Genomic DNA, 16,498 nt, shown 5'->3' with positions numbered 1-16,498 from the left:
TATAATACACAATAAGTAAGTAATAAATAAATAAATTTATTTTATTTATTTATTTATACTTATTGTACACAAAAAGAAAATACAATAAAAACAGATTTAAAGAATGTCTAAATACCATGTACAAAGGCGAGCTTAACTCATTCATGAGTTTTCTTCCAGCAAACCATTATCAGAGAGAAATACGATGTATAAGAGGGGAATAGTGTACAATATAAGAGCTATTAAAGCATGATTTTTAAACTAAGCATTAAAAAAAAAATCTAATATTAAATGAAAAATACATATAAATAAAAATACATAAAACAATAACTTAAATACGATTAAAGTGACAGGAAATGTTTCTTCATTTGACTCTTAAAAACTTCTAGAGAGGAACTAGCACGAATAGGTTGAGGGAGAGAATTCCATAATCGCACTGCTTGTATTGTGAAAGAGCCACTATAGCGACTAGAGCTGTGTATGGGAGTTTTTAAAAGAAGAGAAGTAGCTTGTCGACTAACTTTGCCGTCAGGAATCAGATATTCAAAGCGTTCACGGAGATAGATAGGGGCATCAGGATTGTGAAGAATAGAATAGAGAAAAGAGAGAATGTGGCAATCTCGACGTCGCCTAATAAATTATGAATTAAATGTTTAAATGTTTTAATAATTTTGCTAATTTTAATTTTAATTTTACTAATATAGCTAGCTATAAGTATTACTCTACTAACAACATATGGACTTATAATGGTCTGAATTAAATGATTTTTATTTTATTTTCAATAAATAAATTACCTGATATCATTTAATAACAGTTCAATCGATCGCGCACAATATATTCTCAACCCTCTTTGAGCTACGGACGCTTAAAACAACTATAAACATATAAAATAAATTAGTTCTAAGAAATAACATTAGATATCAATTCAGAAGTCTCCAGAGCGTCATTTGCAAAATGCCCTCCTGTATTTTCGTTAAACAAAGAGAAAATTCACTGTTTCCACGCGAATCCCGAGGAGCATAACCTCGAATATTCATGACTCGCCTTGACCTACTTCGTTCGGGATAAAACAGGGTCAGGAAAAGTTACATTCGCCGTTACAGAGGAAATGAGACGAGGGTAAATGGTTATAGTTTGTGCGGGGAAATCTTATTACTGTTTAAATAAGGTCGAGTTATATTGCAAGGAAAGAGATAAGCCATTTATTCATGAGCGATCTTAGAGGGGCTCGTCGTGAGTTGCGCAAGTTTAATGCAGAGTGTTGGTATTAATTATTAGTAGTCTGAGATTATTTTTTTAACACTGATGGACTGATAGATAATACGGTATTCATTTTTATGATTTTTTTTTTATTGTGGACGCAACAGCTTCATGTAATGCCGATAGGATACCATCACCGAAGCTGAATTCCGAACTGAATTTTAACTGTGCTATACATTGTGTATATATCATTCGTAATGAAAGCTCATTGGAACGTTTAGTGGTTCAAGGAAGAGTAGACGGTCAACGCTCTCGCGGCCGATCATCCACAAGGTGGACAGACTTGGTTAAGTTATCTACGAAGTGTTCCCTTACTGAGCGTGCACGTACCGCCACAAATAGAGAGAGATGGAGAAGTCTCTCAAAAGCCGCAACCAAACATTAAGACATATGTAACCACGACCACTCCACCAGGAGTGTACGACTGAGAAGAAGAAGAATACATTGTGTGCAAAACAACAAAAGTTATATTTGTGTATGGACACTAGTTCAATTAAATTGTTTTAGAACACTAAAAATAGCAAACTAGAGTAATTGTCGCTACGACGTATACATCATCATCATCATCAGCCTTTATCTGCTCACTGCTGGACATAGGCCTTCCCCAATGCCTTCCACAGAACGCCTTCCTCTGCCTTCTGCATCCAACGATGTATACAGTACAGACGAAATGGAACGCATTTAAAACTACCTATATACTCTTCTAGTAAAATCCGGGTAACACCAGTTAATTACCCAATACAGCGAGATGAGCAACTAGCTAGCGTACTACGAATTTAAAATCCGTACAGTAAATTTTACGTAAAAGGAAGCAGTGAACACGATATGCAGTAATTTGTAACCCGATCGTCGACAATCCCCTCGAGGCGTGAATCAGGGAATGCAACTATACGGCTTCATTTTGCTTTGTAGGTTATCCTGGATATGAGTATGACAAGGGCTTAGCATCAGCCGCGGTGTCCGATATCTATGTTGGAACTAATAACATGAATGCGTCAGGGCTGTGTCAATGTTGTATTTGAAAGTTTAGAATCGGAGTCAGATTGGTGGTAAATTATTACCTCCGCCCAATAAGAGAACAGACTTTGTTGTATTAGAAAAAAAAACTGATAAATCTAATCTCACCAGCGACCGATTTACACTACATTACGTGTATTTAAATTTACTGTTAAAAATACGATGTTGTATCAAATAATAGCTCATTTTGTTATATGAATAGGAACTTTGTTTACTTTAGCAATAGGTCTTAAGGGGAACTAGTAAAAAAAGCTAATAAACATGGTCTTTATTATGTTAAAACGTTTTTCTTATTGTCTCTTATATTCCAGCATTTACATACCTTTTAGTAGATGAATTAACATAGTGATGTAATATAACGATCTGGAGCCTCAGACTCATCCTCGCGTGGCAATAAATTACCATATGAATTACGCTCATTGAATTATTTCATGAACCTTAGACGTGACTCTTCTAGTCTGAACAATTCTTTTAGAAGTCGGTGTGATAGGGTAAGGTCCATCTCGTTAAAAGGTATAAACTAACCCACTGAGTTTCTCGCCGGATCTTCTCAGTGGGTTGTGATTCCGATTGGGGTTTTAGATTCAGCGAAGCACTGCTCTGGCTAGGGCTAGTGTTAATTCTCTCATGTTGAGCCCGTAAGCTCACCTACCGGTCCGCGTGAATAGCCCCTTAGACCACCAAAGATTAGGTAGGGAAAACAAGAAGTATAAATCTTATAAACAAGTCAACATTTATTAGCACAGCGATGGCTATAGCCTATAGTCGAAATGTAGTATAGTATAGTCGAACTGGTGGTAGGACATCTTGTGAGTCCGCACGGGTAAGTACCACCACCCTACCTATTTCTGTCGTGAAGCAGTAATGCGTTTCGGTTTGAAGGGTGGGGCAGCCGTTGTAACTATACTGAGACCTTAGAACTTATATCTCAAGGCGGGTGGCGCATTTACGTTGTAGATGTCTATGGGCTCCAGTAACCACTTAACATCAGGTGGGCTGTGAGCTCGTCCACCAATCTAAGCAACAAAAAAAATGTAGATTAGACCAAGGGTGCCGTGATTGAGCATGTGGTCATTTATCTCCTATATTGTCCACAGGAAGCCGAGCTGAGTACGTGGACAGCCTTTTTGCACCGAGCAGTCGACGCGACATACAACACTGAAATTGTCATCGATAACTTACACAATATGATTGGTAAGTCACATTTATAGATCATTTGAAACGAGTTCAATTGAATAGTGGTATCGTCGTCCTGATTGTTTCATTGTGGACACTTAATTTCTGTCTGTAGAGCTGGCCTTGTAGAGCGGAACACATTTTGGGGTGATAGGTATCTTTAGCAATAAACCAAACCAGTTCAAAGAGCAAAGCTCAGAGAAACCATTGTATTTATATATAATAATTATCTTTTAATACGTTTATCATTCAGCATAAATTAAAATCTGATTTTTCGACCGTTAATAAACAAACAAGTACGCTTTCCTAATAATTTTAATACAGCTGCCAGACCTCACAGAGACAAGCGCGAATGTCGTCGTTCCTCTTGAGATATAGGATTAAATTAACTGCCTGCTATTCTATTCTTCAAATCAAAAAGCATCACGTCGCGCGACGGACATATTCTGGGGACAGGTTTGAATCCACTGAGTTTTTCGCCGGCTCCGCCCAGTGGATCGAGATTCCGAGCCAGCGGTAGATTCAACGAAGCACTACTCTTGCTGGGCCAAGTGCTAGCAAACACTCTCAGATCCGTGAGCTCGCCTATCAAGCCGGAGAAGCTGGAGGCTACAGGCCATTAGGTAGAGCAAAACTGTTCCGACAGTAAATTCTAGAATCTGTCAATACGGTTGCCAGTATTAACGACGTCGACAAAGTTTGACAGCAGAATATTTCCGTGGTTAGGTACGTACGCACGTCTGCCGACTATCGATACGAGCGTGTGGGCATTTATCACCGAATTAAGGAACCGCCGCTCACACCACGATTTATTTTTATAACGGACGATGTGTTTGTTTAATATCTTTACGTCATATCGGGTGACCTCAAGTCCTGTTCGTCGCTTTTGATGTTGCACACAAAGATGTTTCTTGTTAGCAAATTTAGATTTGTGTTATTACTCATTACAAAAGCGAAAACCTAAATGTCATGTCTAATGGTGGACACGACAGAGTGCATAAATGATTAGATGGAAGAAATTAAAGGTTGTTAATGTTTGCCCGGGGTATTAGTCGAGTTATGCGACCGTACTTGGATTAAAATCCTGAAAGAGTGTACCATTTATCTGTTATTTCGTAAATACGTACCTAACCATTACCTACCTAACACGTGGTCCGGACCAAAGTTCATTATGAAGGAATAGCATCGTATAATAGAAATAAAAACCGTCAAAAATTATAAATTTGCCTTATTTTAACCCAGCGCAAGTATCCTAATTGCTATTTGGAAGAAATCGTTCTAGTTTGAAGTTTGGGACAGCATACAATTAAACTGAGACTCTAACCTCAAGTAACAAGCAGAAAAAAAGCAGAGGTGTTCCTTATATTTGCTCCAAATTTATAACAAAGAATCGTTTGACATGCTAATAAGAAAATCGCAACGGCTTTTTCAAATCTCCAAAGTAAAACAATCGTATTTTAACTTCGAGACATGATCTCTTGTTACTTTCAAAATGGAAAGTATCACCGGAGCATATTATTTACATATTACCGAGCTCGAAACGTTATAACCACCGATCATTATAATAATTTTCACGGTCTGCTTGGTCTCGTGTAGGCGGTAACGAGCCGTCAACTCAGCGTTTAGTGCAAGTGAATCGATTAGAACGTCACTGATTTTATTTTCGATCGAATAATGTTTGATTGTTATCTGGAATTAGGCGCTTATTGGGCAGATTTAAAAGATTTCTTTGTCGTTCTGTGAATAAAAAAACTAATTTTATATGCGACACATCGTTATCGGACACATTATCATTTTGCCGCTGTAGTAAAATGCATGGTATAGAATGCAATTCTGTCTTAAGCCTCGTGAGTTCTTTCGCTGTCTTTCTCTTTCTTCATCATCATCTCCTACCCTTCTCTCAGTTACCTGGGGTCGGCGCAACATGTTTTCTCTTTCCATACTCCTCATTCATATACCAACTCACCGCTCACTCCCCTCTTACACATATCATCTTTCACGCAATCCGTCAATTTTTTCTTAGGACCTCTACCTCTTCCTCTAAAGTCTTCCACATTCATAGTTAAAACTCTCTTAACAACCTCATTCTCTCATTCTCAACCTCTCTCTCTTTCTCTCCCTTCTGTAGATTCCGGTAACCAGTTAATACAAAGCTTATTGACTAATAATCCAAAAAAAAACAATGTAATAAATAAGTGGATTCTCCTTCTTTCTGTTTAATTAACTTAACACTGTTAAATGAAAATCGAAAAGTATATTTTTAAATACTTATCTTGGTAAACAAACTGAGGGTCTACCTAGTATTAAGTGGTTATCCGAACCTATGGATATCATACCTGAGTTCTCTTACCCACATTGAAACACGATGTCGAAGTTCAATTGTATTGTATAATAACTACCGATCAATCCTGAACGCATAGGTTTCGCTGCAAAATTAGACAGGATGGTAGTACCTAGCCAAGCGTGCTCACAACACGCCGATCAGTTGTTACGCAAATTTTACTGGTTTCATTTTTGAAATTATATCTACTGCTTTAGGCGCGTTATGAAAAATTTATGAGAGTGAAATTTTACGATGCGCGCGCACCGTGACACAAAATTAACAGAATGAAGTTGCCCACTAAATCGCACATTACAATACGACCGACGTAACTTGGCGAGTCTGAATATAGCCGCAGGTGAACTTTCCGAACCGTACCGAGAATTACCGAATTTATACGATGTCAAGAAAAGGGATGTCCAATATGCGTGTTTGAGGATGTTGTTAATCGATTTTTTTTCAAATAGATAAAAATTTAAATAAAAAGAAAATTATTAAAAATAAAGTATAACTTCTTACGCGTACCCTTTTTTTTCAATACAATGGCTACCTATTCCTTCATCGTGGAAGTCATTCGTGAAGTTAATTCATTACTAAAATTGGTAGGTACAATTGAACATAGCATAGTCGCATCGTTTGTAACAAGCACACGGAACATCATATACTGCATGCAGGCCATGATTTACGAAATCTATATCTATATTCTATATATTATATAAAATGAATTGCTGTTCGTTAGTCTCGCTAAAACTCGAGAACGGCTGGACCGATTTGGCTAATTTTGGTCTTGAATTATTTGTGGAAGTCCAGAGAAGGTTTAAAAGGTAGATAAATATGAAAATGCTCGGAATTAAATAAAAATAACAATTTTGTTTTCCCTTTGATGTGCCCCCGTCGGACGGATCCCTTTTGTTTGTTTTAAGTTTATTTTATACAAAAGTTTAGGCATTTTATTTATCGATTGAGGCACTACGAAGTCTGCCGGGTCAGCTAGTAAATAAATAAAAAATAAAAAAAACGAACTGTTTGTCTTTCCTAATGTGTGGTTTTAGAAAGGAGCCACCTCTAATTACGTATATTACATGTGGAAGGTGTTAGTAACAGTGCATGAAATTTAATCCGAATCTAGATTTTTTTTTTATTACACGGAAACCGAAAATCATTCCGTCACTTCTCAGAGTAGTCTTTCCTCAATTTCTGCTTTCAAAAAATTTGAGCGGTTTCGTAATTATTTCGACGCATAAATTTATTCATGAATGAATTTATTATGCAAAATAACATTATTTATTATACAAGCATCTAATGTTTACTATTGACATACTGAAGTTTACTGAGCCGTGACGTAATGACAGACGCCATGACACTTAACAGCATTTTAGCGCTAAATTGAAACTTTAAATTTAAATTTCATTTTATTGCATGAAAACCTTTATTTTCTACAGAAATATGATATATTTTTGATTTAATAGATACTTCTGAATATCATAGAATAGATTTTGAAAATTAGTCATCATGCTTATTACAGCTGAACAGCGGCGGTATGTACGCGAAGTGTCGTCGAGCAGTGTGTTCACTTCGTTGTGCGGTGCGGACAGCGAAGCCGGCGCGGACGCAGAAGCGACGGCGGAAGGCGACGCGGACTCAAACACGGAAGCGGATTCCACTCCGCGCTCGCCTCTAGAACGCCGCGCCCCATCAGCCGCGTGCAGCACGCCCATCTCCCGCGAATAACGCACATAAAAGTATTCTGTTATTTTTACTCGAATATCCAAAATATCTGTGAAATCTTTATTGAAGACATTAAGTACAGAAAGTCGCCTGGCGGCTTCGTTAAAATATAAATATGTTTGTAAAAATTGTTGACTTCACTGTGTACCGCAGATGTTTTTATATAAGCTGAAAATTTATATTTTTACTATAGTTAATTATTAAAAAAGACCGCGTTGAGGTCGTATCGAAATTGCTATATGTAATAATGAACGATAGTTTTGACGTAACGTCATCCATGAACCTAGATACTGAAATTAAAAACTTTTCGATTACGTAAGCACGAAACGTTCCAACCATAAAGCTGTAAATAAAACTGGTGTTGCCAGAGCGTCAGCGGCGCGCGCCTGTGTTGCCTTGACGCGGCCGAATTAAATGTTTTTATGATCTAGTGGTGCTCGACGTGCGGAACACGCCGGAGCACTCGAAACTCGAAATCGTATCGATCGCGTGTTTCAATTCGATCATCGATAGAAACGGAACGCTCCGTGCTCACCGGCTGACGTTGAGAACACATTTATACAATTGATAGGCAGCGACTGGGTTGTGCCCCTGGCATTGCTGACGTCCATGAGCAACGGTAACGACTTACCGTCAGCTGGGTTGTATGCTCGTCTGCCTACTATTCTATTAGCCCACAGACGTCCATTGCTGGATATAGGGTCCCCCAAGCCTCGCCACAAAGATAGGTCTTGCTCTGCTTGCGGATCCCCGCGAACCCGTAGTCGTCGTGACCTAACGGGTAAGACGTCCGGTGCATTCGTGTTGAAGCGATGCACCGGTGTTCGAATCCCGCAGGCGGGTACCAATTTTTCAAATGAAATACGTACTCAACAAATGTTCACGATTGACTTCCACGGTGAAGGATAATGTAAGTGTAATAAAATGAAAAAATGAAACCCGCAAAATTATAATTTGCGTAATTACTGGTGGTAGGACCTCTTGTGAGTCCGCGCGGGTGGGTGCCACCACCCTGCCTATTTCTGCCGTGAAGCAGTAATGCGTTTTGGTTTGAAGGGTGGGGCAGCCGTCGTAACTATACTTGAGACCTTAGAACCTGTATCGCAAGGTCGGTGGCGCATTTACGTTGTGGAAGTCTATGGGCTCCAGTAACCACTTAACACCAGGTGGGCTGTGAGCTCGTCCACCCATCTAAGCAATAAAAAAAAAAAAAAACGTCAATAGGTCGTAGGTCAATCTTGTGGGATGCAATAAATAATAAAGTCACGAAAAAAATCCGGTACATCACGTTACTAAAAACTGTGACGGGAAAAGGAAAAGTGTTCAATCGCAGCAGGTAGCGATCAGAGACGGAAAGAGGTTTCGGAGGTTTCAAATATATACGTAAAATTAATTCATTGCGTATTAACCAATCCGTATATGAGTAGGCTTACAACCCATCATGGGCCAGAATTTATTAAATTCATATCATCAAACATTATGAAATTTGGTACGAAACAGGAGTTAGAAATTATCTAACGCCAATTTCCTTGGAATACGCTGTAGTTATATAATATTCGACACTGGTAATGGATTGTCGATTGAAGTTTAAAAGCGGTGGCTTATCGATAAATTTGGAACGTATAAATCATTTATCGACCTTGTCGTAATGCGAGTTCATTTCAGAATAGTTCTGTATTGCATTTCTATTATATATAAACAGTCTTCAAATTATAATTACGTATAATCTGAAGATGAAAATGATCATGTATTTGATGATTGAAAATTGATTGTGGTTGATGAATGAACGATAAAACTATTATAATTCTTTAATTAAATTGTAGATCTAATCTATGAAAGTTTCACTTTATATAAATAAATTGAATTGCTTTAAGTAATATAAATACGTAATGCGTTTTTAACTGGGTAATAATAATATAATTAAACAGGATCATATTACGTGTATGATGGAATCTAAAAAAAAGGAGAAAAATCCTAACGCCCAGCGTATAGAGTGTGCAGAAATAATTCCGAAAATGGAAGGAGATAGAACAGCGAATGATATCGAATACGATAAAAAAAATCACATTCGAAAATATATTAATTAACTTTGTTCGCTCGAGATCAATCAACTCGCGGGAACGCGGGTAGGCACGCGTTGCGATTCAGCGAATATGAACTTATAGATTACAATTTTTAGCTTAAGCAATTAATATCTTTTTTCATTCTATTAGAGTTGTATTTCATTCAATTTACGATTTCATGAACGATTCATTTATACCGTGTACTCATATAGTTTAAACTCATAGTTTCGGTTTGTTCTTTAAAACTTTTATTAAGCTTAAATAAGCTCAGCTTGTTATCCCGTTACGTTACGCATTTAGAGATAAGGTCTAAGATCTTAGGCACATGTAGCCGCAGACCCCCTCCGACCGGTCACTGGGGACATCGGTGAGGTCGAGGATCTGCGCTATCGTTCGATAGAATCGAGTTTCATATACATATTATGTATAAATATAAAATTATTGTGGCCAAATTTTTCTTAGATAGCCAGGATCCTGGCTTCGTACTGTCTTTTCTACCTCTTTATCTTCGGTGGACCAATAATATTATTCGTTTAGGTTCGACATGAGTTCCACATAAGTACGTTATTATCGCCGAGTAAAAGGCTATTTTTTTTAAGCGACATTTTTGCAACTTTACAGAAGAACCATTTAAAGTTTAAAATTTGAAAAAGATATCATAAAACTTCTTCGGTTATTTGAATGGAGTAAACTCAATTGAAGTTGAATTAAAAACATCGAACTGTTGATGCTAATATAAAATAAAACGTACCTATAATTACAAAGATAAGTGTCGCTTAAAATTAGTCTTTCAAACCTCGATGTAGTATATGTATGCGCATACAGATATTACACAGATAATAAATTGTCTGAAATATAACGGACCACGAAAAAAGTTTTAAATTGGAATGACAGCGTTGCCATGGCGACCGTTACTTCGAATGTAATGTTGTTGAGAGTGGTTGCCATAGCAACTGATGGTTGTTTTGAAACGGTTTGTGTGTAGAGCTGTCAATATATTGTTCTGCAAGTGTCTATTAAGCTTGTGTTAGAGAAAGATATAATATCTTTCCAAATCTTGAAATAAAGGAGAACTAATGTGGAACTGCTAGTTTATTCACCCATGATGATAACGAAAGTGATTTTACAATAAAATAAAGTTTAAAATGTGTTAGTTAAAATATTTTTTTCAACTAATTTGTAGTTTGTTGTACTGTCTGTATTGTAAATTTGGTTGTTAAAACAACCGATAGTCTATTGTGTCCGATCCGAAGCTGTTCTTTAAATTCTGCGGTCTTCCGATCTAGAGATGTGAGGGTCGGTTCTAGAATATTCTATAACTTCTTACTGTTTATTATCGCTTTAAAAAGTATGGATGATGTATTTTTTATAACGAATTTTATTAATGTAAATGTCAGTGTTATGCATGCGCATATAAATGTGAATTATAAATATATAATATCTTTGGTTAGGTTTGTACACTTTGGCCCCAAATGACGTCACACATGATGGACTTGGATTCACCCGAGGCTTGTAAAGTCGAAAGAATAATTTCCGTGCAACAGTAAATTACTAAACGTTTAGCTGAATCGATTATATTTTACATTGTTGAAACATTATATTATGACATCAATTTTGTTAGCATTTTTGGTCAGTACACAACAATGAATATTTGGATTGAAATATATTAAATATGTAGTTAAATAAAAATTTTAATCGTTTCGTCATGTTGTTATTTTTACTTAGGGCCTGTGTTTAGGGGAGCTTTAAATGAAAAGAAAATTCTAAAAGATGTAGATTCTTGAGAACTAAGTTTGTAGAAATGTCATTGTTCTTAACACACACGTGGCTGTTTCATGTTATATATTATTTTTCTTTTTTATACAACAACAATAAAACAGTATGAGAGTTGTTTTTACGATTTTTTCTATATGTAGTTTGTATTTTTAAATTGAACTTTTGTACAATCTTTTAGTTTAGAAGCTGCAGGTTATTATTATATACTATATTAATTATTATATTATTATTGAAATGTTAACACGACGAATGAAGTCGCACGTAATTATTTTTGCTTAGATACGAAAGCATACATTTCAAGTTATCAAAGCGTAAAAAAACTTTAGTGTTACCATCTTAAAATAAGTTGAGTGTCGCGAGTGTTGCCATGGTTGTTAGCTGACTCTATCCACTGCCACTATCTTCGTGTTTAACTTGGGAACAGTCGTCGATGTGTTCATTTAGAATTGTAGTAATTCGCTTATTGTGTAATTATTACAAGTGTGCTGTTAATATTACAACTATAATGTAATATAAGATGAAGTAGTGTATTGGCTTTTTTATTCAAATGTTTAAAATTCTAAAATGGAATGTATTATTGTCGAAAACAAAAAAAAATGGTTGTATTGTCGGTACAAAGTCTGTGCCTTATATATTCACTGTCTTGCAGGTGAAAATTAAAAGAATTGCATGCTTAACATAAAATATTATTCTTGTTATGTACGGCTCCCACATTCCAAATGTTTTGTGTATATAATAAAAAAATAAAACATTGAAAATTCTTAATTATATACTTTTATTTGTTTTTATGTCTTAATAGTAGGTATAATAAAACTAATCTAATAATCAGACTCATGATGGCAAGCTCTGTGGTATACATTAGTGGCCTTGTCCAACTGCCTAGGTATTACTGCACTAATAGTTTGTTGAACGATTTGAGATGTTCTACAAAAAAAAATTAGGTTATAAAGTATTTTAGAAATGCTTCCATCAATCACATTAACTTTAATACTCGTTTGATAGTCACGCAACGTAAAACCAAATACATTAGTTAAAGTGCCAACGATTATATTTTCATAATTTGTCTCTTATAGTCAGTCTACGAGTTTAAACAGTACCTAATGACTTAAACTTTTATTTGTCTTTACGTTACATAGGTACTTATGTTTTTATTCACTCGGTCACCAGTTCTCAAAGATTTTATGATGATTAGAAATAATTTGATGTTCAATACCACCACAGACTTCCGAGGCGCGATTTGGAGACGTAATTAAATAGATGATATAATAATTGAATATGCAATTTCGAAAAGGGCACATCTCCGAAAATGTAAAATGTTCAGGAAATGAAAAAAACGAATTATTTTCTAAAGCAGTGTAAAATTTAAAATATTAACTTTTGAGATATATTTTAGTCTTAATTAGCAATTGAAAATTACTGGAATTATTATAAAATGGGTCTAGGTAAACCTCAAAACTACATGTACATGAAAAAACGTACTTGACAAAATATGCGACATGTGCCCTTTTCGAAATTGCATATTCAATTGTACCATAATATTTCGTATGAATCAAACACTACCATTTACTATTATTTTTGTATTGCCTTGAAGGTTCGACGTTCGAAGTTTCAATAATTGTATTGTACAATAGAACTTTTTAAATGTTTTTTTTTTTTGAACGAATTGACAGCTGCGACCACACGCTATATCTATGAAGTGGCTACAGTCGCCAAAATGTTTAATATGCCGCCAATCTTAAAACACGAATAAGTCTCAAATATAATGATTAATGGTAGTATTTTCATAGGCCTTTGAGTATCGCCGTTACGCACCTTGAAGCTACATCAAATCAATGAGAACGGCTTCAAAAACAGTTCCAGGAAAACATCTTCTCATGGCAGAAGAAATACGAAACCTGTTTAACCTTTAAAATACTGTAATTTTACATAATTATTATTGGTCTAGTACTTATCACGATTTCTTGGTTAAAACAGTTTCAATTGTTTTTAAATATCAATCAAAATTAACAATAGAACTGTTTTAGTCATATCATAGAACGATTCTGGAAAAGAAAATAAAACGTTTTTTTACATTTTCTTGAACTTAATAACTTGGACGAGTGATAAATCGATGCATGAAATTGTTTTATTAAAAAAAAAAAACATAATATGTATTCCACATCCCTATTCTCGAGGTTATAGACTGTAGTAAAAAAAAACAGATTTAGTTCAAATATGTAGTTCTGTTGAAATTGTTATCACTCTATTATTTTGTGTTCCTAAATGTTATGAACTCCGTTTCACTTTAATTGATAATTAATGAATTACAAAAAGTTAGGTACTACATACATATTTTATTTAGTGTGCACAGTGCTAATAATGATTTTTTAACAATCTTTAATTTTTCTATTCACTATATCTTCTAGATTCCTTTTTCTTTTCCTACACATACAATATTTGGAGTTTACTCCTTTAGAATCGATTTACATATATAGGCCCGGGGTATGAAAATTATGGGGACCAAAATCGTACTAGCATGTCACACGAAATGCGTTATGCGCCTGATTGGCTCCTGATTGCGTGATGCGTGCGCGCGCCAATCAAAATCATACTAGCATGTCACACGAAATGCGTTATGCGCCTGATTGGCTCCTGATTGCGTGATGCGTGCGCGCGCCAATCAAAATCGTACTAGCATGTCACACGAAATGCGTTATGCGCCTGATTGGCTCCTGATTGCGTGATGCGTGCGCGCGCCAATCAGGAGCCAACGCGCGGCCGCGTTATCGCAGGTGACGCCGGGCTGCTGCGCCGGCAGTCCGCCACAAAGCCTCGTACTGATCGCGCGTTTCTCTCATTATTGTATTTTCATATATTTGTTAGTCGTTTGTTTTGTGTCTCGTTAATTTGTTAATAATCTGTAGTGTATCGTGTTGTCGTAATATAGAACTATTTCTCGTATTGTTTCGTTTAATTTTTTATATCCAGTAAACTCCAGTCGTGCGTCGGAGCGGACACACACACTTTTTTTTTTATACGTGGTAGTTGTATGTGGTACACACACACAGTACCTTTAACCCAGGAAAAAGAATTTACAAATACTTTAAAAATATATATCAGCGCGAGTGAAGCCACCAGTAAAACCTAGTACTTTAATATAAACCTATTATACAGTAGGTTTAAATTTGTGCTTATTGCTATATAATAGGTAATCTAAAACCAATAATACTACCAAAGATACATACAATAATACATACTATAAAATGTACAGAAAAATTTATAGTATCAATATATTGAGGAATGTAGTGTACTGATTTGTATTATATCGTATTTACAACTGTAATGATTACTGAATGAATATTTAAAAAAATATATTAACTTGCTTCCGGGCGGCCCTAAGTTGGTCAGCATAATATTATAACAATTTCTTTTGGCAGGATTACATTAGCAAACCACCATCTTTATAATAATATTATAGTTACCAATTTATTCAATCAGAGAAAGGAGTTCAGCCGTACATAAAACCTTATGCTAACGAAACTACAATTAATTCTTTTCAATTTCTTCAAAATAACTAACATAAATACTTAAATCGAATATTTACATACAAAATATAAAAATATAAGGCACACATTTATAGCTAATTTTATTTCAAAAATCTATATCTCTCTAAATCCGTTATGCTTATCTTTTACTTTACATTGATTAATTAAATATACGTTTCTCAAAATCAGGCACTTTAATATGGAAGACCAGTATAATAACAGCTATTTTATAAAGAGCACCGCAGTACGATACTTTGTCGGATTAGCTGAATAGATATAAAATCACGTATACAATATACAAAATACTTTTGTGGCAACATTTAAAAACGTGTAAACAGATTTATAGTGAAGTATTTACTACCTATTATTATTAGTTACAGTAATACACCATCTCACAGAATATCGTTCTTACTTATACATAGAATGTCAGGCGAGTGCAGGGGGCGCGGGGGCGGGGGGCGGCGGCGGGTGGTGCCGGGGGGCGGGCGCGCGCGGGGGAGACAGCACGCCGTGCGGGACCTGCACGGTACGGCTGCCGATCTGGAAACGTCAACTCCAGATTCTTACAGTCTGTCTACGGCAATGGCTTTCACAGCTTAGATTTATTCTTTTTCTTTTCTTTTATATTTAATCTTTCAGTAAACAGTTGCCCAGTTACATAATATATTTTATAGAGAACCATAGACCTTCAAAACACGTGAATGTCATTTGCATAATATTTTTGTAGTACAGTAGATTGGGGGGAATAGAGACTCGAGTTAGAATAGGGACAAATTTGGGATGTCACATTACTTTTGTTGAGTTCTTAGATTTAACTTTGTTGAACTGAAAATGACTTTTATTTAGTGTTTAAGAATATTAAATAGTTTAATTTAGTCATCAAAGTTTTGTAACTCATAAAAGATATTAAAAAGTTAATTACCTAAAGTTAGGTACCTACCTAACAACTAAATAGTGCCAGCCCTGTAACCTGATTCACCCCAAAGCCAAGGTGGATCGAGTCAAGCTAGTTTTTTCAGTTTTTGTGTATATTTTGTAATGGATTATGTATAATAACGCATCGTATATAAAAATTTAAGAACCGGAACCGTTTTAATCTCAATTTTATTGGTATTATAAAGAAGAAGAAAAGAAAGAAAAAGAAAAACCATTGAAAATTTGTGTTGGATTTGGAAAAGGTCCCGATTCCCCTCAATCTACGGTATGTTTAAACTTTAAAGGTATCAAGGATGCCAAGCACAATTCAAATCTGGAATGAACTGCCATTCTTTTGCTTTAGGCGCTTAACTTTGGTTCACCACTCATCAGCAGAAGGAACTCAAGCGTTGTATTCTTTGTATGACAATAACTAATGTGAGACTCTGGGTTTGCGGAGGGACCTCGGTTCCCTCTGTATTTTGTACCCTATGTTCCATGGAGAGCGCTCTAAGGAATTGTTTGAGATGATACAATCATCTCGTTTTTACCATCGCACTGCCCGCCACCAGAGTACAGTTCATTCATACTATCTGGAGCCACTGCGTTCATCCATAGTGCGATTCTAGGGATCTTTTTTGCCACGTACTATTCGGCTTTGCATTGATCTCCCCTCCGCGGTGTTTCCCGAGCGCTATGACACATCCTTTTTCAAACGAGGCTTGTGGAGAGTATTTAGT

The 16,498-nt window shown here is 35.9% G+C and overlaps 2 protein-coding genes across 4 annotated transcripts in view; one reads left to right on the top strand and one right to left on the bottom strand.

Moving 5' to 3' along the window:
* LOC114243315 (uncharacterized) overlaps positions 1-14,259 on the top strand; it is a 56,014-nt gene extending 41,755 nt beyond the window's left edge. Inside the window, exons 3-4 of the mRNA XM_028174763.2 lie at positions 3,354-3,450; positions 7,278-14,259. Of these exons, the coding sequence (XP_028030564.2) occupies positions 3,354-3,450; positions 7,278-7,483 (303 nt within the window). The 3' untranslated portion in view covers positions 7,484-14,259. The remainder of the gene's footprint in view (positions 1-3,353; positions 3,451-7,277) is intronic.
* The window catches only part of dachs (unconventional myosin-IXb-like dachs), a 64,261-nt gene continuing 59,840 nt past the window's right edge, over positions 12,078-16,498 (bottom strand). For all 3 annotated transcript variants that reach the window (XM_089731149.1, XM_089731150.1, XM_089731151.1), the window contains one exon: positions 12,078-15,383. In XM_089731149.1, the coding sequence (XP_089587275.1) occupies positions 15,270-15,383 (114 nt within the window). In that variant the 3' untranslated portion in view covers positions 12,078-15,269. The remainder of the gene's footprint in view (positions 15,384-16,498) is intronic.

This window comes from Bombyx mandarina, chromosome 11 (assembly GCF_030267445.1).
Source record: "Bombyx mandarina strain Sakado chromosome 11, ASM3026744v2".
In the NCBI taxonomy this organism is placed as follows: domain Eukaryota; kingdom Metazoa; phylum Arthropoda; class Insecta; order Lepidoptera; family Bombycidae; genus Bombyx; species Bombyx mandarina.
Note: the sequence above shows the minus strand (reverse complement) of the source record. Positions and strands in the feature narration are given on the sequence as shown.